General features: G+C 39.7%; 1 protein-coding gene across 2 annotated transcripts in view; it reads right to left on the reverse strand.

The window, feature by feature from the left end:
- RET (ret proto-oncogene) overlaps positions 1-14,508 on the reverse strand; it is an 87,312-nt gene extending 72,804 nt beyond the window's left edge. For both annotated transcript variants that reach the window (XM_074907112.1, XM_074907113.1), the window contains exon 1: positions 13,985-14,508. In XM_074907112.1, the coding sequence (XP_074763213.1) occupies positions 13,985-14,048 (64 nt within the window). In that variant the 5' untranslated portion in view covers positions 14,049-14,508. The remainder of the gene's footprint in view (positions 1-13,984) is intronic.
- Positions 14,509-23,495: the final 8,987 nt, after the last annotated feature.

Consider the following 23,495-nt stretch of genomic DNA (forward strand, 5'->3'; position numbering starts at 1 on the left):
TTAACTATAAAACCAGAAGTCATACTAAAACACCCTTATTCATTCTGCATACTGAGTGTGAGGGAAGCAGGGCTTAATACCAGAACTTTGGGAGATGTGACAGTATGACAAGAAATGGTGGTTTCTCACTCGACAAATGTTTCCAGCTTTGCTGACAGGAATAGGTGTTAATCAAATGTTGCTAAAATATAAAGTATGACATCAGTGCCCAGAACTGTCCAGGACCAGATCTGACAGGTGTATGTATATGAAGAGGGAATCCTTACCTTACAGATCAAGCAGATGAATCATTACTTTACAGATTTTTTTATTTAAACAAACCAAGTAACCTGATAGCTGCAGACAGACCAGACAAACTTTAAGTATTCAGAAGAAGGCTTGATTCTAAATTTTTTAAAACATATTCTTAAGCCTCCTATAATGAAAATGCCCGTTGATTCATAAAGTTACTTTACAGTAATTTTTGAGTGCCTTAAGGATAGCAGCAAACAAATGCCCTCAAGTCATTTGACAAAAGTTTTTGTCTGCTTTGACTTTTTTCTTTGATCAGCTTGTTATTCTTATACATATGTGCACTTAAGTTTTTTCCACACAAAACCAACCCCCTCCCAAAGAAAAAGAGGAGGGTCAGCTGTATATTCAAAATTGTTTAACAAAAATTTTGCTATGAAATATTGTCACATTGTCACAACAGGGGTTCCCAGAATTTTATATCACTATATGTCCCTCAATCCTCATCCTTTTATGACAATATTCATGTTTATCATCAAGGTTTTAACTACAAGCACTATTGAAATATCTGTTTAATATGGCTTCTCCGTTCTTTTCTACGGCTGACAGACCATTAGTAGTATGAAGCCCACACTTCAAGAACTAGTGATCAAAATATAATACATTTTCCCATGGACAGTCAGCTGCCAGAGGCACAATACAGAAACACTGACATTGAGGGAAAGACCACCAGTATCTCTGGACGACATATTGAACTAAACCATAATTTCAGTACCACCACTCCAGAGAGAGTAAAACCAAATAAGACTTGCACATATTTATCTGCTTGACACATTGAGTCTTAATTTTATAATGAGAAATCCAGACTCCTGCAAATGCAAAGCACCTTAAATGCACCTGATTCTCCTCCAGCATTTTCAAAACAATAACATTATTTATTGGGATAAAATCAGCAAAACAGTCTATATGGCATATTTAATTTCTAGGATATTAATTTTATGTCTGGAGATAATTTAAAATAGAGAGCCACTGCAAAATCTCTGTATCTTACTCCATCGGTAGGATTTCTAGATGGTCTTTGCCAAGGGCTTGATAACCTTGTTAAATATTCACCTAACTCTGGCAGAGATCATGATGTCCATCACTGACCATTTGGTTCCCACAGGAATCCAAATGGATAACTTGTTTATCCAGACAGCTCTACTAAAATGATCATCAATGAGAATGTTGCTAATAGCCATATTTGAATGACTTTGTAAGACTTCAGTGTTGATGCCTCATTGAGATAAATGGAGCAATCTAACCCTTTTACAGCTTTTATTCCAAAGTAATTTGCAAATTATGGAAGTTGAAACTAAATTTGGCTTTCATTACTTCATGTTGGGAAAAGTTACCGTGGCAGAAGGAATGGAAACGAGTCTCAATGTGCTCTCCAGAAGAAAGTATAGCATCTTTAAAATCGAAATCTAGGAGAAAACCCAACCTTCATTAGGTGAAGCTAGAAAAGACTATGAGCCCACCAGCAAACCATTTTATAAAAATCTTGCCCATTCCGCTTTTGACAGTACTTTCTGCATTGACAGTTTCCTGATTTCACCTACACTTTGATTTATTTTCCCTTGTTAAACAGATCTGATGTTAGCAACAGAAAAGAAACATGCATTTTAACACAGCTTTGCTGGAATTTCCCTAAGCAAGTAAGATAGGCACAGAAGCTGGAGTGTAGTACCTGAATTAATTTGTTGTGGGTTTTTTTATTTTCTTCTCTCATTGACATCTTTTTTTTAAGCTCATTCTTTCTAAGCAGGGCTACATTTTGGGGCTCTGGTTAACCATAACTACATATGTACTTCTAACAAAAAAAAAGATACAGGCAGGTCTTTGCACAAAAAACTTCAGTGTTGTTATCAGTTTAGGCATCATACTCCATGATACATAGGTGTATCTGCATCTATTATCTAGTGATATCTAAGGGCAGTTGTAAATAAAGTTGCTAAAAGGAGGTGTCTGTTGTGAAAAGGGGAAAATTAGGTGTACACAGTTTTGCCAAGTCAACTCTGAAAATAATGCCCCTTCTTATCTTTTTAATTAAAGAAAAAAGAGTTAAGGCTCATTCTATTGTGAGACTGATGATACTCACAAGCTACTCAAAAGTTAGATATAAAAAAACAAAAAAATCCAAACAAAACATTCCTCCCAGACAAAAATCACACATCTAAAAAATCAGATGGTGTGACAGTGTCTGCACTCTTTATCAGGACATTTTGAAAGGTAATCAGATAGACCAGTGCAATTTCATTTTCAACAGCAGTGCCACACATTTGTAGATTTCTGTCCAAATGCCAGAAAAGGGGACAAGGTAAAAATTCTGCTTTAAATCAAGACTAATTAGGATTGAATTCAGTCCTTGGAAAGAAGAAATAATCTCTCCTTTCTTCACAGTGATTTCTTGCCTCTATCTTGCATTCAGAATTGGATACAACCTATTGTTATGCCATGCTGGCACATACAGGATAAACAACAATCTTCCCAAAATGGGAAATAGGATAACATTATAGGATTGCACCATATTTCCCCATAGTTTTATTTTGTAAAACACCTTATCAGTTCCTTCCATAAGGCCAGTATAGGCAATCAACAGCAATTAAGTATCTCTTGCCCCAAACCCCAATTTAAATTCAGCACATTTAAACAAAAACACCTAATTTGAAAATGTTGTGGAATTACAATGCAGTGAAAAATACTAACTGTGAAACAGAACCAACAATAGAAAAATACAAGCTGCGGTTCTTCAAAGATTAAAATCTAGCAAAGCACTGCATTGATAAACCAGAAAACTATAAGAGAGTTCTCATCAGCTGAAGTCAAAGACAGATAAATGGTCCTGGCAGTTGCAATTTAGGATTCAGAGTGGAAAATATTGACAGCAGAGTTATAATCCCAGTGCTGATTTTTTCATAGTCTTTCTGCTACCATTAAATTCTCATTTAATAAGAACTGCCTACCAAACCATAAATCCAGTTTAACTCTTAAGAAAATGGAGCCTCAACAAATATTATCACTCCAATACATTTGCTTTCTGTCTGAAGAAAACATCACTCTCTCTATTCTTCTGGGTGACAAGGTTAGGCCACACAAATATAGACTTTTTTAAGGCCCTAATTGGAAATGCTTAGTGCCAGAGTGAGGTCCCCAACTCATTGCCCGGGATTTGAGAACCCTGAGCATGGTATTATAATTTGATTTTTAAAAAGAAAAAAGACCACCACGTATCAAATATATCCCTGGGGATATTCTGCAAATCAGAAACTCCAGAAGCTCATCTTGACATCAAAGGCACCTGTCTGTTCAGCTGCTGATGATTAACGATGTATTTTGATATCAACTCTCAAATTGCACTGAGCACAGATTCAAGTTATCATGATCTCTAAAAGATCCTTGATCAATCAAACACCAGGCATTAACTTCAGCAGACATACAAAGGCTGCATTTGTCCTATTTCTTACACCCTAAGCACAAAACCAGAAGTTTCCAACAGAGGTCATCTAACTCACCCAAGGTAGGACCAATTATACATAAACGTCAACATATTGCTGTCCCACCTGTTCTTAAGATACTCCCAGTGATAGAAATCCCACAGTGACTGTGGACAACTGATTCCTGTAGCTCTCCATGACCAAAATACTTCCTGAATCTTGGTATGATATAAACTCATCCATCTTTATAATATGTCTGCATAAATTGAAGAATTTGACCTCTGTGCTTTCTCAGTTGTCTTTGTGAATAAATATTACTAATCTTTGCTATTTTTCTTCAAAACCAGTATTTCCTAAACTACTTAGTACCCTTCGCATTCCAAGTAGTATGAAGGCCAAAATATTCAAGACTGGATACTGCCAGCCATCATCAGGAAATAGGCTAATGGGACAGATGGAGTTTTAGTCTGACTCCATGTGGTAATTCTCACATTATCACCACCAGCAAGGATTAACGGGAGGGGCGGGGGAGGTGGGGGGGGGAATCTGCTGTCAGAGGGATTTTTTAGCAATAGAATATTTTATAAGAATAAGTGAAAGTTGTTACCAGTCTCCTTATTACTCTGACACATGTAACTACTATATTCAATCTAAACTGTGTTTGTGATTACCAACCTAAATACTTAAATAACATGCCCTTCCTTTATTGTCTCCTAGAAGTTGTGTTGCGGACAAATTCTGAAAGGATAAAGTAGAGACTTTATAGATTCTTCTAATTTGCTTTCTAATTGTCAGGAAGTGTGTGCCATGAGGCAAGATTTCCTGTGCAGAGTTGAAGAACAGAATTTTTTCGATAAAGTGAATAACTCCCACCTAACTGCATGATGCCAGGAGACAAGGCTTTAATACATTATTGGAAAAATTATAAAAATACAGAGTCTGTGGCAGCCAGATTTAGAAAAAAAAAAAAAAAAAAGGTGGGGCAAAAAAAAGCAAGAAATAGAACCTTGGGCTTTCTATCTTACTTATCTTCTTTAGGCATTAACTGCCCAGAAACTTTTGGTCCATTTCAAATATTATTAGACTAAAATTTAAGAAGAGTTAAATAAAGGCCCTTTCCCCAACAGGCTCACTTAAATGCCTCAATATTATACGAAGAAAGTAATTTTATAAACATTTCCCTTTTTTACAGAGGTTTTGTGGGTAATCTATCGTGGTTTCTTAAAATAATTCTGCTTGTTGTTGAATTTACAGAAACTAAGTTTTAAATGTTTGTGTTATTGTGTCTCTTTCTCTCTTTTTTAAAAATACTAAGAATCTGGAAAGTGTATGTTATAAACTCTCTTGCTATCCAGAAAGTCCTTAGCAAAGCAATTGAGGAAAACTCTTCTGATCTTCACAAAGGCAAAAGTTTATCAAAGCCATAAAACTGTTTAGAATGCTTTCTCATTCAGAGCATGTCAGCAAAGCTGAATTGAAATGTGCAATAAAATTTATATTACAGCCATATTGTTCCCCTCTCATTACTTTAAAATTTATATGTTCAAACCTAAAATTCAAACGCTCCCACTGCTTTGTTTCATAATTGGAATTAGGATAAGCCATTGTACAGAAACCATCTCCCTCTGTCCTTTTAATTTCAATGACATACACAGGCTCAACTAGAGAAACCTCTACCCTGAATTGCTCAAAAGCAGTAACAGGCAATCATGATTTCTTTTTATTTGTTTCTGTATTTCTTTCCAAAGACACTGTGGTTATCAAAATACAAATGGGGTACCTAGTACATTACAGTTCAAAAGCAGCACAAATGATCTCAGGTAGCAGAGCAACAGAAACCATTGCCAAATCTCTACAGCTCAAGAAAACAAAAGGCATATAGAAAGGTTTGAGTACAGATGTTACCTGGTCTAACTCAGGGAGGTTAGACTATTAGAAGGCTACTCAGAAAAACTATCCAGTTAACTAACTAAATAAATAAAAGCATAGAGAGAACTTTATTTATGCTGTCAGTGAAAAGTATCTCAAATGTGTATTTTAGTCACCTTGAGAAAGTGGTCAGGAGCACTGGTATCTAACCCTCGGATGACAAGGTATGACAAAGACACCCAAAGTATCTCTAAACATACTACCCTAGATACTGTAAACAAAGGCAACATGGAGGTCAGTGCAAGCTGACCTCACCTATGCTCCTGAGTAATAACATGTGCTGCTTCCAAACTAGCTGGATCTTTGTATTCTGCAGGTCGCAAAAGAAGTTTGGGATGTTACATTTACTTGTAATGTGTTAACTCACACAACAGGAAAAACCTGTATTTCACAATTATTAGTCTAAGTACACACCAGGAGAGGTGAACTTTACAGCAAATGGTAGCAAAGAGAAATTTGGCACCTGAATATACCACCACAGTTTTAACTTTGGGAACTTCTGTGCAATTCTTCAACAGGCTTTGATTCAGCAGTCCCAGTCTAAAATGCTTTACTGATATAGGATAAACCTAAGCATATGCCTAAGTACTTCAGAGATGTGAGAAGGCTCTGCTTAAGTGTTTTACAAATGTTGTTCATCATACTGCAGGTGCTAGAGCAGCACTTTGGTTTTGTTTTTAATAATGAGCATTTCTCCAAATGTCCTGTCAGAACTCCCCAGTTATCACCGTGCAATTTCACATGACAGTATCAAAACAGCCAACGCCCTCTACCCAAATCCATTCTCATTCCTCTACTCCCAATTTTAATTTTTTTTTTTGAAAATAAACAACTTATTTTCCTAGTAAAATCAAAACGTTAAGCCTTTTCCTGATGAGAGTTTCTGTATCCTTTCCTTTCCCCTCCCTGCTATTTAGATTTCATTAACTTCTCTCTTACAGTCTTGCAGACCACAAAGCAATGGCAATATAATTTAGAAATATTTTCATATAATTTGCCAGTGTCTGGTTTTATTTTTTGTAAAAGAAAGTCTGATTGTAGCCCTAGAGTACATGCACACTTCAAACCCTTTCCTACTTCGAGATGACTGAATATCATAAATGTATGTATTGATCATTCTATACTGGGTATTCCCATCCAAATAGACACAAATCATTTTATATATATATAAAAATCAGCTGTTTAAAGCCATAGATGACTGTTTCAGGCTAAATTTCAGTAAGACATAATTTTTCTTTGACGTTATATTCCATTTGATTTGTATTAATCTGAATTCTTTCTCCCCTCTCCCCATTCCATGAAAAACAGCAGGAACACTGGTGGTCAGTATCTTCCTCCCAAAAGCACAACAGCAACACAAAGACTTCAGCCTGATGGGTAATTTTTGAGGAACACAGTGGCAGGGGTTGGAGAAGGTAACCTAGAGAATCAAATCTATTCTTACTAACATATTGTAAACCATTCATATTTCTTACATCCTCATTACTCTGCACAGAAATATTTCTCAGTGTCTGCTTTAGATAATAGGATATAGAAAGGCCACATTACACTAAAGGCAAAAAACTCCAGAAGCCAAGCAGTGTAGAAGTATCCTCTTAAGGGAGTCAAAGGGAGCTGCTCTGCAATTCCTTGTTAGAATCCAATCTGAAAGTCTCAGCTCTTGATATAGGAACAGTGTGGTAAAGAACTATCAAAATCATGCATCTACTCTTCACAAAACCAGAGAAACTTCTCTGTGTCTTTAAGCCACTGGGAGATTTAAGTCTCATCTCCAAGTCAGCTTTGGATGGCACTGACAGGACTAATGGTTGCCTGCTCCAATTCAGTGGCAAAACTAGTCTTTAAGGGGCTTCAGAGATATGTGGAATTCTGGTCTATTGATGTCAGGATGAATTTTGCCATTTTGCACCTGAAAAGAGCAGATAATGGAATTGTCCGTAACAGAAAATTTGGTGTCTCTGAACTAGGATAAAAACCTAGATTTAATTTTATTACCTGGGAGTGAAATCTGTCTCAGTTGGAAGAAAGCCAAAGTGGACACTAAAAAAAACCCCCACCCATTACAGCAACACAAGCAACTTTTTCAGTTAAACATAATGTTTAATTAGTTTTCTAAATGCATACACTGAAAACCCATTAGACAGCCATTAGGCATAATATATCCATTTTCTTTTTACAATCACCTGATTTTTGTTAGCCAAACTTCTTAAGTAATTCAACCAAGCAACATTTTTGGTACTATTATCCCAGTAAAGTCTCCAATTCCCTTTTTTTGACTGCAATCGCAACAATTTTTCTTTAAGCTCTAAAGCGCTGATGATCATCTTTCTTCCAGCAAATTTACAAAGCATCTCTTCTAGGTAAAGATGTGCCTGGTATGTTTATGGTTCCATTTCAAGATCCAGAAATCTGAAACTATTCAGCTATTTTTATGAAGTAATCTTTAAAAAAAAAAACAGTTTTGTATTCTCCTTATTGTGGGGAAAAACCCCCAAAATATCTGAATAAGATAGCTCTAGATACCAAAAAACCCCTGAGCTACAAAAGAAGCAAAAGCCACCTTCGCTGAATTACTATTTTCTTAACAAAAAACTTTCTTAACTTTATTAACTAGCAACATATCTACAAGAAAACTTGTCAAAAGGCTCATGATGACTTCACCAAAACATTATGGAAGTGGCCAACATATCTCACTGATTAAAGACAAGATCCCATTGTAAAAATAAGACCTCTGAACAGATTTTATCCTACAGCTTCTCTGATGATGTTTTTTATTGATGCACGATCACTAGAGATTCTGTCAAGTTTTCCAGTGTATTTTCTGTAGTTTGTGTCAGCTCCAGTATGGCCCAGTATGGGGCTATGTGACAGGCAATCAACTATGCATCTGACATGCAAAGGAGAAGTTATTAATGGTGGTATTTTACAGAAAACTAAGAGAGAGTGTGAGATGATGAGCAAATCTGTAGCACAGCTGTTAACTGAACTTGAATCCTGATCTAGACAAACTAATATACAAACCTCAAATCTGTCCTTCTCCTACAGTATTTGCTTTATTTATCCTTGCAGTGCTTCAGTTGTTTGCTTTCCAAAATATAAGAGAGTTAAAAACCAAAACATTTGAAGAATAAACAATCCCACAGTTTCTTCTGAATAATTTGGTGAATTTTTAAGCTCTCCTTCTGCCAAACCAAAGTAGAAAGTAAGAGCTAAGAATAGACTGTGCACAATGAACGTGCCTCAACCCTGAAAGCGCCTGCTCTTAACATAACTCCTTGCTCACGTAGGGAATCACCATCTGTGTTAGAGTAAGTTTTGCAACGTTACTAATATTACACACACTCGCACCCAATAAGCAGTATCAGGCAATTTGTTACTTTTCAAAACTAAGAGACAATTCCAGTCAATAACCAGCTGTCACCACTTTTGGCTCTGCTGGAAAGCTGAAGGATGCCAATGTGTGAATAAAGCAAACCTCATCGCAGACAGACCTTTATACAAAAAGGCTCTCTAGAAAATACCGAGCTCCTATAGCATGGATTTTTTTCAAGCCATGGCATATTTGTGTTCACTAATTTGCCTTATGGGGGAGATGGCAGCTCAGGAGGAGCAAAAGCTATGAATTCTTGTTTACTCTTAGTAAGTGTCCTTTAAATACACAGTATGCATAAAAGAGTACAGTTGCCAAACAAGGGCTACTATTTGTTTCCCTCAAACCAGTTACCTCAGTTCAAATCCTAAAAAGACTAGAAATAGTACTTGCCTCATTACCAACCTCGGTGCCAAGAATGCAAGTACAGCAACAAGTGAACAAATCCTTTCTCTCCTGCCAGGGGCCAAAGTGGAAAGTGGAAGAAATGGAGATTAACAAAATAAATGTTTTCTCACCAGTCATTTATGTTGTTTTGGTAAAATAAATAATAAAAATACAAATTTTAAAATACTATAATGACATATGAGTGGAAAACTGAACGTGGTATGCTACTGAATGCGCATCTTGTGTTCAGGTGCTTGAACATTGTCATACAAACTGCCTATGTTACTACAGGAAATCTTGTCTGCTATTCAAAGCCTAAAGAATAAGGTTTTTAGCATTAAAATGTTGACTTTTAATAATCTTCATATTAATTTCCTTTATACTGTCTTTATGGTAGTAACAAAACCCATGAATGCACCCAAAGACCAAGACTCCAACAAACTGTCTGACAGAACTAGTCAAGCCAATCCTGCATGTTGCCCTGACATGCACCCTGAGAAGCCAGGCAGATAGGCAAATAACAGCCATCTAAGGGACAGAAGGTACAGCAGAAATAACAGTGAGAAGTAAAGAGAATTAAATATAGCACAAATATGGATCCTATTAGCATGAGCAAAAAAACCCCAATACGTTACTTTTTGTGAAATGGAGAATGCTGCAGGTTGTGTGCTTCAGTGCAAAATTTCATTTGGGGAAGGTGAAGGACCTGGAAATAGGGATAAAGTAAGGGGAGAGACTAAGCCTAGAGGGCCACAGAGGGCCCAGGCGCCTTCCCTGGAAATTAACAGGAGCACTGGAATGAGCCCTACCATCAGTCCTGTGTGAGTGAAGCAGCAGTGTCAGGGCCCATGTGGGCAGAAGCAGGTGACGGGAGTGAGGGGAAGCGCTGGCCCCACCAGCGGGCTGTGAGGTGCCTGGGGAAGAGCCAGCGTATGGGATGCTGAACCTCTTGGCAGAGGAAAATGACAAAGTAGGAATGAAGAAAAGTATCATAATTTATACTCTTTTTCCTATCAAAAAGAGCAGCAAGGTTTGAAATTTCCTCATAACTCTTAGACCCTCTGCAAGTAAGACATGTAAGATCTAACGAAGTACCTCTCAGTTTTCTCCACAGATTCCCTTTGCCCTGCCCTACAGTCAGGGTTATAATTTAAACAAAGTAAAATAAAAAAATCACATATTGTCTGACCAGATCACTGCAGAAGTGACAGGCACACAACCAAATTTGTGTCTCTCTTTAGCCTGGCCCCTGACTCAAGTCAATGGTCTGTGCTCCACCATTTGATGTGATTAGCGCTGTTTTGATCTAAATATGTTAGTGCACAGGCAATTTTAATTTTTTTTTTAAGAATCACACAGGTGTTCTTTTCCTAGGGAAAACATCCGTTTTCTATCATGAAATACAAATATTACACAAAATCTCTAAACTTTGGATCCTTTGGGAAAAGAATGTCAATAGTTGCACAACTGGTTTCTAAAGTCTGTCCTTGATCTGGATGCCTGAGTTGAGCCAGGACTTGTAAGTTGTAACCAGTCAAAATAAAACATTAACAGCAACCCTAACAGCATAAAAATGCACTGTAAGAATCGATCCTGTACAGTGCTTAAATGAATATCAGAATACATTCATCAGTGGTTTCATATCACAGACAAAAAAATAGAAAAAAGTTTGAATAATCTGTATTCAAGAGCACATTTGTTGAAGTAGCATCTCTATTATTTTCATGTAGAAGCAGGTTTCCCTTCCAATTTTACAAAACTTGCATGGTGTAATGCTTATAAACTTTATTTCATTCACTGAAAATTCATTATCTCTTCAGAAGTATTCCCTTTAATAACAAAAATTACTTTCCAGGCAAGACAATCCTACCAAGTCTTTCCCACAGGCACTCTTTTCTACACTTAACTGAACAAGGTCCTTCTCTTATATCAATGAACTTTCAGAATTGAATCAAAACTCCAGTGCCAAACAGCAACACAGCACTGTGTGCAAGTAAATACCCTGAAGTCCTACAACTGACAAGATGCAAAACTTGAAAAATACACATGCACACTCCATAATAAAAATCTGCATTTTTTTAAATTGATACTGATGAAAGAGACAAAAGTTTTAATCTGAGAAGAAACATTTCTTTTATTTTCTCTATTGCTAGGCTGCTGCATGTTAATACCAGTGCCAGCAGGAGACTCACGCATTGCTTATGGTGCAAAAGCAGCAAGGCTGCATCCTTTCTGCTTCAGAACAAATGGTCCAGTGTGCTTTTTAAAGCCCGCTAATACAAAAGAACCCGATGTAATCCTTTCAACTAACAGCATGCTCAGCAAACTGATTAATTCAGCTCACTTGGTAAAATGCAATCTTGTTCCAAGTTAGAGGAAACCTTTGGGTTAGTTGTGAACACATATTTCAAGAACTACTGCAGTTTTAAGCTTTCCAAAACCCCACAGTTAGATAAACCAAATGTGTACCAACAGGACATGAGTACAAGGGTGTGGATGCACCTTAACTTTGGGTGAGAATCCTCTATGACTATGTCTTGCCCAGGTGAGAGGAATTCCCTCACAGAATGAGTGGAGAATCTCTGACTTTCCCCTACGATGGATCCCACTGGTTTCACTGCATTCCTCCTCCTGCCAGGGAACCGCAGCATCACAGCAAGACAGCTCTGTTTCTAAACTCTATGCACACAGGGATTTTGCAAATACCTCCAAGACATAACCACTCATTTTACCCCTTTTGTCAACTCATCTTTTATTATATAAATAGGAATTAGCATCACACATCTAAACAATGTAAAACAGTGCTTCTTCAGCACCAGACACCCATACGAATGTTGCTAATATGCCAGACTTCTTGAAATAACTATGAATACAATTACCCTAAAGTGTGATCCTAAATGTATATAACTTTTCTTCCCCATAGTTTTAGTAAAAATTAAGGGGAATCAAGTATTAAGCCTCACAAGTCAAAACTAAGAGCATAAACAAAATTAATATTTGCAATTGCAAGTATAAGCAAGTGGTTATTAAAAAAAAAAAAAAGACTCTACTTGGCAGTCTGTCCTGCTTAATAAATTAACTCACATAATATTCCTCCAAGTTATGAACAGATCCAAGAGTTAACAATTTATGGTCACATTTAATATTTCAAACTGATTTCCAGCTGCTTAGATCTGATACTTAAAAAATGAGGGTGTAGATACCTGTCTTGAGTGGGGAGAGCACACAGAGACAACTCCCTTTCCCACCTGTGACTTTCAGATGAAATTAATTTGAAGTTATACATCTGAAAGTAAAATCAAATGACAGTCCAACTGAGAGGAAAACAACAAAGGAAAAAAGGACCCTGTACAAAAAAGCAACTTGGGAATTCCAAGCACCAGTTAGTTCAGTATGTACAATATTCTGGGGCATCACAGCATGAATAGGAGCAAGTTCATCTGTCCAGTTTAAACAGAAATCATTGAAAATGATTGTCAAGCAAATGCATCTGACTCATTTTGGCTAATGAAAACATACCCCTCAAATTGAAGAATTTAGGTAAATTACATTTCTTCTATTCCTGCCAAAAACATTAAAGAAAATGGATCTGACAAAGATAAAAGCAAAGTAGGCGCGATAGATCATCCATTAGCAATACAAGTATGGCTTATTCTTCCTGGTAGTGAAATGACTTGGGATACAACCCATTTTATTTTTTTTAAATAAGCGTTTATACGTGGCATACACCATGTCCTAGGTTTGAGAGTACCACTGAGTTTTTATGAAGATCAGGCCTTAACAACAATGTACTAAGAAGAGAAAGAGTAAGGGCAACATGAAGTATTTTAGCATACTAATGAAAAAATGCAATCAAGTAGAGGCTTTATAATCTCTGCAAGTTACAGAGAATGGTTTAAGATGGTGTGAACTAATACAATTAATTTTAAACAATAGCGAGAAGGAACAAGATGTACATTTCACAGAGAATCACAAATATAGAATTAATATTCCACTTTACTCTCTGTGATGCCACCTAGTAAACTACTAGGCTGGTTGGGGGTTCGCTTTTTTTCATAAATGCATTTTTGGTGTGCAAGGTTGTACTGCATTCTCCAGCAAACAACAACTTTGATTTATTCATGTAAACATCAGAAATGCATCAGCAAACAAAGCCATATGGAAGAAAGAGAGATATAATGGATTTTCTGTTTGCTTTAGAAACTTGATATCTGTGGATAGCACCATCTAAGTTATGATCCAATAACTTTTGATATTTTGGTCATTTTCATTTATCAGTCCAAACCCCATCTAATCTGATGATACAAAAAGCTCCAACAGGGGAACAACAGAGAAGGAATAACGTTTTAGAAACTTAAAATAGGAATACACTTGAATATTCTTCCCTTTCACATCATAAATTTAAAGAACAAGGAAACTCACATCTGTTCTAACTTAGCCTTCGAGCTTAAAAAGCAAAGAAAATGTATTAGGGTTATTTATATCTTGTGCGTCTTTTGGGAAAGATTTTCGGAGCCGGACCCAGCCGCCGGTGGCATCGATCACCCACGCCCCGCAAACTTCCCGCGGGGCCGGGCTCCGCGGTACTTACCCCCGCAGAGGAGGAGGAAGAGGAGAAGGCAGCGGCAGCCCGCCGTCCGCCCGGCGGAGGGCATCTTCCCCCGCGCCAGGACTCCTGCGACCCCGCCTCGGCCGCGGCGCTCCGGGCAGCACCGGGCGGGTCCCTGCGGGCCCTCAGTCGGGCCGGCCCATGGCCCGGGGCGGCGGCAGCGGGCCGCGATAGGACGCACCAAGCCGGGCAGGGACGGGGCGGACGGCGCCGGGACGCTTCTCCGCGATGCCTCTCTGCCGGCTCCTTCCCTCGGTCCTCCTAGGGCCCGCCCAGCGGCCACCGGCCGGGAAAAAGCGCCCGCGTCCCCTCAGCGGCGCCGGCGCCTCTCGGGCTCTGTGGGGAGAAGCCGAAGTCACCGGCGAAGCCCCGCTCCGCCGCGCCTGCCGCTGAGCCGCCCGCGCTGCCCGGGCGGCGGCACCGCCCGGTTCGGACAGCCCCTGGCCCCTCCTCCGCGCCCGAGCCGCGCTACCCGGGCCGCCCCCGGCCGCCCAGCCCGACGGGCAGCCCCCTCTCCTCTCCGCGCCGCTCCGCGCCGCCCCGCCCCGCCCGCGAAGCCGCCGCGAAGGGCAGCGGCGAGGGCGCGGCGGCGGCTCCGCCCCGAGCATCCCCGCGGGCAAGGTGCTGGGGGCCGGGGCGGCTCGGGGCTGCCCCCGCGGGCTCCCGGTGCACCGGCCCTCGCGGGGGGGGGGGGGGGTAGCGGGGCGCGGGCAGGAGGAGGAAGATGAAGGGGGGGCAGTCGGGGGAAGACAGACTCGCGAGCCGCGCAAACACACCAGGTGCGAGACAAAGCGGGGACAGGCGCTGCGGCACCAGGATGGATCCCAGCGGCCGCCTCCCTCCCGCCCCGAGCACATTAAACGTGTTGAATAATTAATCCTTGGGAGAGGAGACAGTTTTTGCTTGATGGTCGGAGGATGCTGCAAGAGCTGAGCTCTACCTGGCAGGCAACCAAAGTAACACGGAACGCCAGCATCCCGCTTAGCGGCGAAACGCCACTTTTTAACTGCAAGCGCGCGCGGGGGGGGGGACAAAAAACCCCACACAAAACCAAAACAAAACCCCCCAAACCAGAAAACCCGACCTAACCAAGCCGGGCCAGAAATACGCTTTAACAGGGCGGGCGGCCCGAGGAAAGCAGCCCGGCACAGCTGCCGGTAACGCGCACCGCCGCTCCACCTGCCTCTGCCCGGCAGAAGCCCCGCCGCTCGCCGCGGGCCCGCCGGGAAGCCCCGAGACGGGACGGGTACAGACCCGCACCGGCCGCCGCCACCGCGCCCACGCAGGCTCCGCGCTCCCCTGCGCCAACCAGCAGCCCCCGCCCGCCCGGAGGGACCACGTCGATCTCTAGTCTGAAGGAAAAACCTTCCCCTTCCCCAACACTTCTCCCAGGCCATTTCAGCCTGCTGGGGAAATATTTTCTGCCCCCTCTCCCCGTTGCCTCGACACAGCCGCGCTGCTCTAGAGATCTGGACGTCGGGATTCAGACCCAGATCTCAGCAGCTGCAGCTCTGATCTTTCCCAGCCTTCACACTTCCAGACGCCCAAGCAAGAGCATGGAGACGCACACAGTAGAATGATACTTGTGCCACTTCACCTAGCAAGAACTGCTATAGGCTACTTAAATACAGATCGAATGAGAAATGCGCTCTCTAGCCTAGGAAGGACTCTGCTTAAAATACCCAGAGGAAAAATGCAAGTTACCCTCTAGAACTGAGAAAGAATGAGCCTTTTTAAACTTTTCTGTTAGACCTTCATCAAGCATTCCCATGGTCTTCACCAGGCTTGGGAGAACAATAGGCCAAGTGCAAGTGCCTGAAGGGGTAGTAATGAATCTGAGATCAACGCTAGTGACCACCATAAATTAACTGCATTTGAAGCTACCTGGCAGATAACATATATTCAACTTTTGAATACTCACATGTGCAAGCGTCTGTGAGGCTTTCTCAAAGGCCTGAAAGGGGGAACTGAAAAACATATTTGGGATGTCTCCATCAACCAAGGGAAAGGCTATAGCAAAGAAATCAACATAGAAAACATTAACATTAAATCAATGCTTGTGGAGAAATGTCTTACGTTAAGCTGAGCTTTATCTTGAATCATATTTAAAAGCTCATGCAGTATACAAATCAATATTGATGCCATCTAAAATACACCACTATCATCTGCACTGATAAATGCCAGTTTCCATCCAGGACAAAGTGACTTCTTGGAAGAATTTCAAGGACTTCCAATCTCTTCTGGCATCTCAGCAACTGAAGCCAAAGCTGTACTCTTCTGCCAACTTCAGGCTCTGCTCCAGAGCATTAAAACTGGTTTTAGATGCCATTGTGTTCATCATACAAGGAGTAGAAGTAAGGTCACCAGAATAATTCTTTAATTTGATTTCCAATCTTTTAAGTTAAGCAGATTTATACGTTTTCAGAGGATCATAGCTTATGCACAGCACACATGGGGAAAGGTTGCCAAGTTGGATGAGAAAGGGGCTAAATGCTGGTATCTTTGGTGTTCCAGCTACTGTGATCATTGCTCCAATGTTAATGTAGTCACCATCCTTCTGGAAGTTGTTCTCCTTTATGGTCTCCAGTACACTGCAAACCTTCAACAAGGAAAAGTGATGGTATATTGAGGAAATGTAGTTCATCCAGGAAACATAGCCTACCATACGGAAGACAAAAATATCTTCACTGCAGAATCTCACGAAACCCTGCAAAAGCCTATCAAAATGGAGGCATTTTGAATTTTCACTCAGAATTCAAAATTTAGGGGCAAAATCCGGAACCCTGCCTGCCCAGCCTTGTTTCCACACTGCTAAAGAGGCCAAACACAGACGATGAAGCATCTGCCCTTGAGTTTACTAGAGGAATACAAGCTTAAAACAACCATCTCCTTCCAAAAGCTAACTTCTGCTCTGATATGCATAAAATACACATTCATGTCATTCACTGGGTTTCTTTGTCTGAAGGCCTTTTGAAAACTGAACTAAAATCAGTGCTAGTAAATGGGGAATAAAAAGCTAGGTGTTCTCAACTCTCCAGAGAAGCTCAAGCTTTATAGTGATATATTCCATTACTCTCCTAGCAAAAACTCTTTGGAAATAAATTAACACTTTCCTGCGGGCTGGTGCAATTGTGAAACTGTGGCTCATGCTCTTTTTTTTTTTTTTTTTTTTTTTTTTTTTTTACACAACACACACCCCCACACACACCCCCCCTGCTTTGAGTCATTCATTTGGCACAGAAGACTAAGCTGCTATTAAATTATTGGTTTTTTTCTTTTATAAAGGCACCCTGAGATGTCTTGATATGATAATGTTTCCTGAAACTGATGCTAATTGATAACTGTTTCTTGGATTCATCAGAAGTCTTAGGTCATACTTGTTTAGCATTAGGACAGGATACTTGAGACTGTTTCACCTTTCCATGTTTCCCAAACATTCATACATGTAAACCAAAATATTTTCACAGACAAATCTCCAAGAATGCTGTGTCTGAAATCCAGTTCTTGATCAGTTCAGGATTTAAACACTTTTTTTCCCCATGTTATGAGGCTGGTTGTTGTGGAGTCTCAGAGTCTGAAGTGCTATTGTTGATCATGTTAGAAAAAAAAAAAAATTATAAAAATTACTTATTAACACTTAACACTACTTTGTGATCAAACCATCAAATTTGTCATACAGCTACAACTAGGATGGCACTGAACAGGTGTTCTTCCCATCAGAATTTGAATGGTAGAGGGTAGATATTTTTCCAGAAGTTACAGGACAAGTAGTTAGAGAAATATATTGAAACTTGCAGCTGATAAACTAAAAACAGCTAACAAATTTTGATCCTAACATTGACAAAGAATTTATCTACATGGCATAGTTAATTCAAGTTGTTATACACATGTTTTTCCACAATCCCTGGGCTTTATTTTCTCATCCTTCTGGCTAGCCCTTTCTTCCCCACTTGTTATATACAGCTGACATTTAAACTACACAATATCCACACCTTCTATTTAATTTTTGACCATCTGAAATCACTGCAAGAGCTAAGAGCAGCATGTTTTCACAGACTACACACCCAAAAGTGCTATGAAATGGTCAGAAACACCATGAGAAACCAGCAGACCTATTCTAAGGGATGTCTCCATCACATCACCCAGAGAAAGGAGTAAGATTGTAAATTCCTCCAACAAAGGGTAGTTTGTGTCACTGTAAATACAATATAGAGCTTTTGAAAATACTGAATTCACAACAATGTCTGATTGTTTCACCAAAAGCATGAATTTAACTATCAAAACCATCATGAAATCATAAACCATAGCCATCTGTTTTCTTGGGAAAAACAGACCTCAGTGCCTGATGCCATCAGAAGTCAATAGTTAAAACAGTTCTCAAACCATTGATTTATCTGCAATTTTCACCTGCTTGACTTTATTGCTGCAGGTTTATGTGAAGCACAGGATGGACTATGCTAGAATGTTTCCATGCAAAGAGGAAACAAGTCCTCCCAATACTTGCAAACAACAGGTGTTTTCTTGTTTTATTTCCACTAAGAATCTCACCTTGTCTTGCACTTATCTGGTCAATTTAGCCCTGAAAATTTACAGAAAACTATAGCTCAGTTTTCATACCATTGTTCTAAGAATATTCCTGGGATTGCCACGAATGCTACCTCTTAAATCAATTAAAAGGCATACAGAGTGTGATGCACACCAACACTCAACTGCAGTGCTTTCAGTAGCATAAGTTTCAAAACTCAGAGTCAAATCCAGATCTGCATTTTGTATACTGTTGTGGACCAGCAGGATTACCAGAGTGTGATTAAAAGAGGATGTAAGCTTCTCGCTGCAGTGATGTGCCCTCCCCATTCAAGAGAGCCCACAGCATTGTCGCAAGGCTGATGCGCATGTCGCAGGGCACCCAGCAGAGCTGCACCAGCGGCTGCCATTCCATTGCCACAGGAATATACCCCAGCTAGTATCAGGGACAGCAAGAGGCTGATGACTCGCAATTATCTCATTTGCACAGACGATCCTTTTTGCCCGGAACCATACTATAACATAATCCCAATAGTTGTAACCCACAGGCACCTTGGCATTGAGGCGCAACATTGATTCCATTACTCAAGAGGCATTAATTTCCCTGAGGTATTAACAGACATTAGTATGATAAATCTCTCCACATCATAAGCAGTATAAGCAGTAAAGTTCTTCCAAACTTTGAAGACCGGATTTTTCTACCTTTTAAACAAACATTTCGAATCTGTCTGGAAACATTATGAACACACACATCTCCCATCAGAATTTGAATGGTAGAGGGTAGATATTTTTCCAGAAGTTACAGGACAAGTAGTTAGAGAAATATATTGAAACTTGCAGCTAATAAACTAAAAACAGCTAACAAAACATAAAACATTCTTTGTTGACTCTTCTACAGGTCTGTTTCTAGTAGATAATGTGCTACTATGATCATAACGATAAAAAGGTTATTGTCATCCTTGTTTCTTAAGATCTGGTATCAAATAAAACAGCCCACCTGAGAGATGTGGAAACTCAATTCCCTCCTTATTCATAAAGTACTTACAGACCAGGCTATGGCCATGGCAAGCTTCCTGCTCACTGCCTGTCTAAAGTACCCCTACAGTGACCTGCAGGAGGCGAGTTTGTTAGAGAGTGATTCTGTTCAGTCAGATCTACCCACCATGTTTTATAACTCAAAGCCATTTTTTAAGTATGTAGATGACCCTAAAAATGCTCCCTTACTAACTCTACTAAAAATACTAACAACCAGATAAAGCTGGGGTACTCTCTAAATGCCCAGCAAATGTCTGTGAATCTCAACTTTCATTTTATTTCTTCCTTGAATAGTACTCTTGGCTGCAGAGAACTTGAAAACATGACCACAGCATACCCTAGAGGTTTCATACCTGAAGAGCAAATCTAAGGAGTTTCAAATACGATAATAAAAAAAAAAAAAAAAAATGTAGAGAAGCTAACTCAAAAAATATATACAAATGCTTGGGGTTCAATATGAAACATAATGAAACTGGACTGACAAAGCTGTATCTTCTTTCAGCAGTATAAAATCTGAGTCACTTTAAGCTCAGCAGCTAAGCTCTGAAATCTTTTCAGCTTTTCCTTTGCCACATTGTTACTGGGAAGTGGTCTCACTCTCCTTGCACAGACGTTTCTGTATGAGGGGAGCTAAGAGAGACTTTCCAGCCATGCTACACTTCGTGCAATCCATTCAGTACATGCCATAGAGCCATTGGCAACATCACCCAGAATCACAGGTGGGGTTCTACCAGAGTCAGCAGTCTTCAGTTCTAATGGGATACTGTGGTAGGAACCAGGTGGTTGGAAAAGCATAATAGCTGCTGAGTCACCACCTTACAGAGTTCCCATACAGATCAAACAAAATCCATGACAGAGTTTCTGCAGAGTCCAAGGCCAAGGGTGCTGGGCATGAACTCTCAAATCATTCTGTCAGCCATAAAAGAAGCCACTGGAAGTAGAAGTGCTAGACCCTGCTACTCTTATGTATGATCTAGTACCAGAATTAAATAACAAAAAAGACACATTTTCTGTACCTTCTTTGTAACTTTATAGTAAAAGAGGTAGGGTCCTCAGTTATTGTAAACTTTGAGGTTCAGAACAGAGGTACATTAACTTATGCTACTGGAGGATTTGCCCCAATACCATAAGGAGAAACAGTGATCTGGTAGTTTTCAATCTCCTAAATCATCAGGTCAAATTCTGCCAGGGAAGAGCTGACGAAATCGTGAGCATTTTGCAGTTATGAACATAAGCATGAAGGCACACTAAAGTTAATGAAGATCACATTCAGTGGAATAACAATTAATTTTGTCACTATAGGAATTAGTATAAAAATATCAGATTCAGGACTTATAAGGGACTTCACCTCTAAGTTAACCTGTATTGGGTTAAATGATCTACATAATCTGATTTACTTTCAGCACCATATGTTACTGAATTGTAATCATTAGAAACCACAAAATATGATTCTAGGCTCATTCAAGAGATCTAGATTCACACTAAAATGTATCTTTAAATATATGGTATCATGGTCATAAAAGAAAGCACTCAGTCATGTCACACATCTTCATTCACACTATGGTTTATAGAGGCACATTTGCCCCTGCATTCTATCAATCTAATAGGATGTGTTTTTTCTATTATACATGCACACAGTCTCTACATTTAAAGAACATTACATTAAAAATGAAATCAAGAGCTTGCCTATGAAGAAATGTGAGAAGGGAGATCACCCCATACATTTTTTATTTGCTTGTTAATATGTCTTCTACATCTCACTCAGGAACAGTGAGAAGTCAGTGTCAGAACTAGTGTCAGAACCTGTAAATTCCTGGGGTCCAACTCAATGATCTAACCTCAAAATAACATACCTGGCACTAACAGAGGACTCTGCTTTGTTCTTCCTGTCCATCGAGTAAGGCCTGAGTCCTGTAAATGCAAGAATATACAATTACATATACTCTAAAAAATACTCTGCACATGTCACGGGGAGGGGGGCGGGGGGCAGGCAGGACGTGACACTCGGATTGAAAGTTAAATTTTGTTCCTATTTTGAGTGCTTGATACTATAACACTGTTCTTGAATGTAAGCTTTTTAAGTATGCCATTTCCTAACATCTTTTTTATAATCAAAATTTCAGGACTGCATCATATGCAGCCACACTGAGTGCTGCATACATTACCACAAGAGTTTAAATGGCTGAAACCAACCATTTCAATGGAAAAGAGCAGTCTGTTGGACCAGTTACTGCAGGTCGACTCGATATATTATATACAAGATTCCAAGCATATTAGTATAACCTGTCTTTCCTTAAAAACAAAACAAAATCCAAACCAACAACCACCACCATAAAACAAACAAAGAAGTGCCATGATTCATGTCTGTCCCTTAACTTTGGAATCTGGTCATAATTTGAGCTTGACAAGAACTAGAAATTTCTCAGAATCATCATGACCAGTAAAAGGAGAAATGGATGCTAAGTCATGGCCAGCCCCATAGAGATTCTCCCCAAGACAAGAGGTCCCTGACCCTTTAATATCTTTCATGCCCCTGAGGCTCTGTAGAGCGGAGAACACATTACAGACGAATGGACCACTCAGGGATTTTAGCAGAAAGTCTTCAGAAAGTGCTAGGTGTGCAAGTTCCTTTAGTTAGAAGCTTAACACACAGGCAGATGTGGGTTGATTTTCAAGGACATGGGTAAAACCCAGTCCTCTCTTAGGTCCCTGTTCAAAATGACAGGTCATGACAGGTTTTCAAAGTATACATTTAAAGTGCATTTCCTACCATTTCTCTTAGAAGATACACTTACCTATATAAAGTGCAAAATACTGTAGAAATTGTATTTTGGGGAGAGGAGACAGGCTTTGTCACAGTTACCCATTATTTTGCACAACAAGGCTCTGACTGCAGTTTCTGTAGTACAAACAGCAACAACAGGATGAGATAACTTTAAACTAGACTCTGCCTGTAACACATATATTATAAAAATAAGTATTTTTAGTCTTGGTGTTGCAAATCAGATCACCCTGAGGACAGTTTCACGTTTATTCTTCATGTTTTCAGATAGAAGAAAATAGTTTTAGTGAAATTATGCCTACCTTTACACTCATGCATTGAAAGAATATAAGCCCTTAGAAGTTCATTCTACTATTCCTTTGTGTCTTGACTGCCATGAACTTAAAGAGTAGGAAGCAGAGCACAGGGGAGAAAGACAAGAGGAACTTTAAATGCCTAAAGCAGATAACCAAAAGTAGGTTACTGTCATATTTTTAATTTATGCACATTACAAGACAAGATGACAGTCACATATATGTCTCCTATTATCAATGGCTAGGCAGTGTCCCTTTATGTTAGCACAAACAGTTCAGCTATTTACAGCCTATTTCTATTTGTCTGGGCTGTGGAGCATCCTACATTTTAGCTCAGGGAAATTTGTCTTGCTTGGAATTTTTCTGAAGCAGCATATATGAAGAAAACAGTTTCTTGTTTCGAACTTGCAGCTACACAGTAACTCAAAGCAATTCAACACAGCTGTTTAGTTTTGTTAGCAGGTACGGCAACATTTAACCAAAACTAAGAGCTCAGTGAATACAAGCAAGGCCACACAGGTTGTGTTTGATGAGGGGCAATAGTTACAGAGCAGGTACACTGCTCATTATTTGGAAGAGAAAGTTTTGTAATGTTGGATGTTGTCCCTTAGACTCTGACAAACCAAATTCATGAGATACAACCCAAAATTATCTTTTTCTTCATTACACTTACTACACTGGAGCATTACTCACTTAACACCTGGGAGAAAATGGTTTGACTGATCCAGGTAAACAGAAATCAGGTAAATCAATGCTCTATCAGCTTGCAATTAACATTTTTACAGCTCAAATATTTCTAAGTTAAACCAGACCTTTTCAGCCCTCCTATAATACATCTCATATAAACTAGGCACAGCTG

This window comes from Athene noctua, chromosome 5 (genome assembly GCF_965140245.1).
Source record: "Athene noctua chromosome 5, bAthNoc1.hap1.1, whole genome shotgun sequence".
Taxonomy (NCBI): domain Eukaryota; kingdom Metazoa; phylum Chordata; class Aves; order Strigiformes; family Strigidae; genus Athene; species Athene noctua.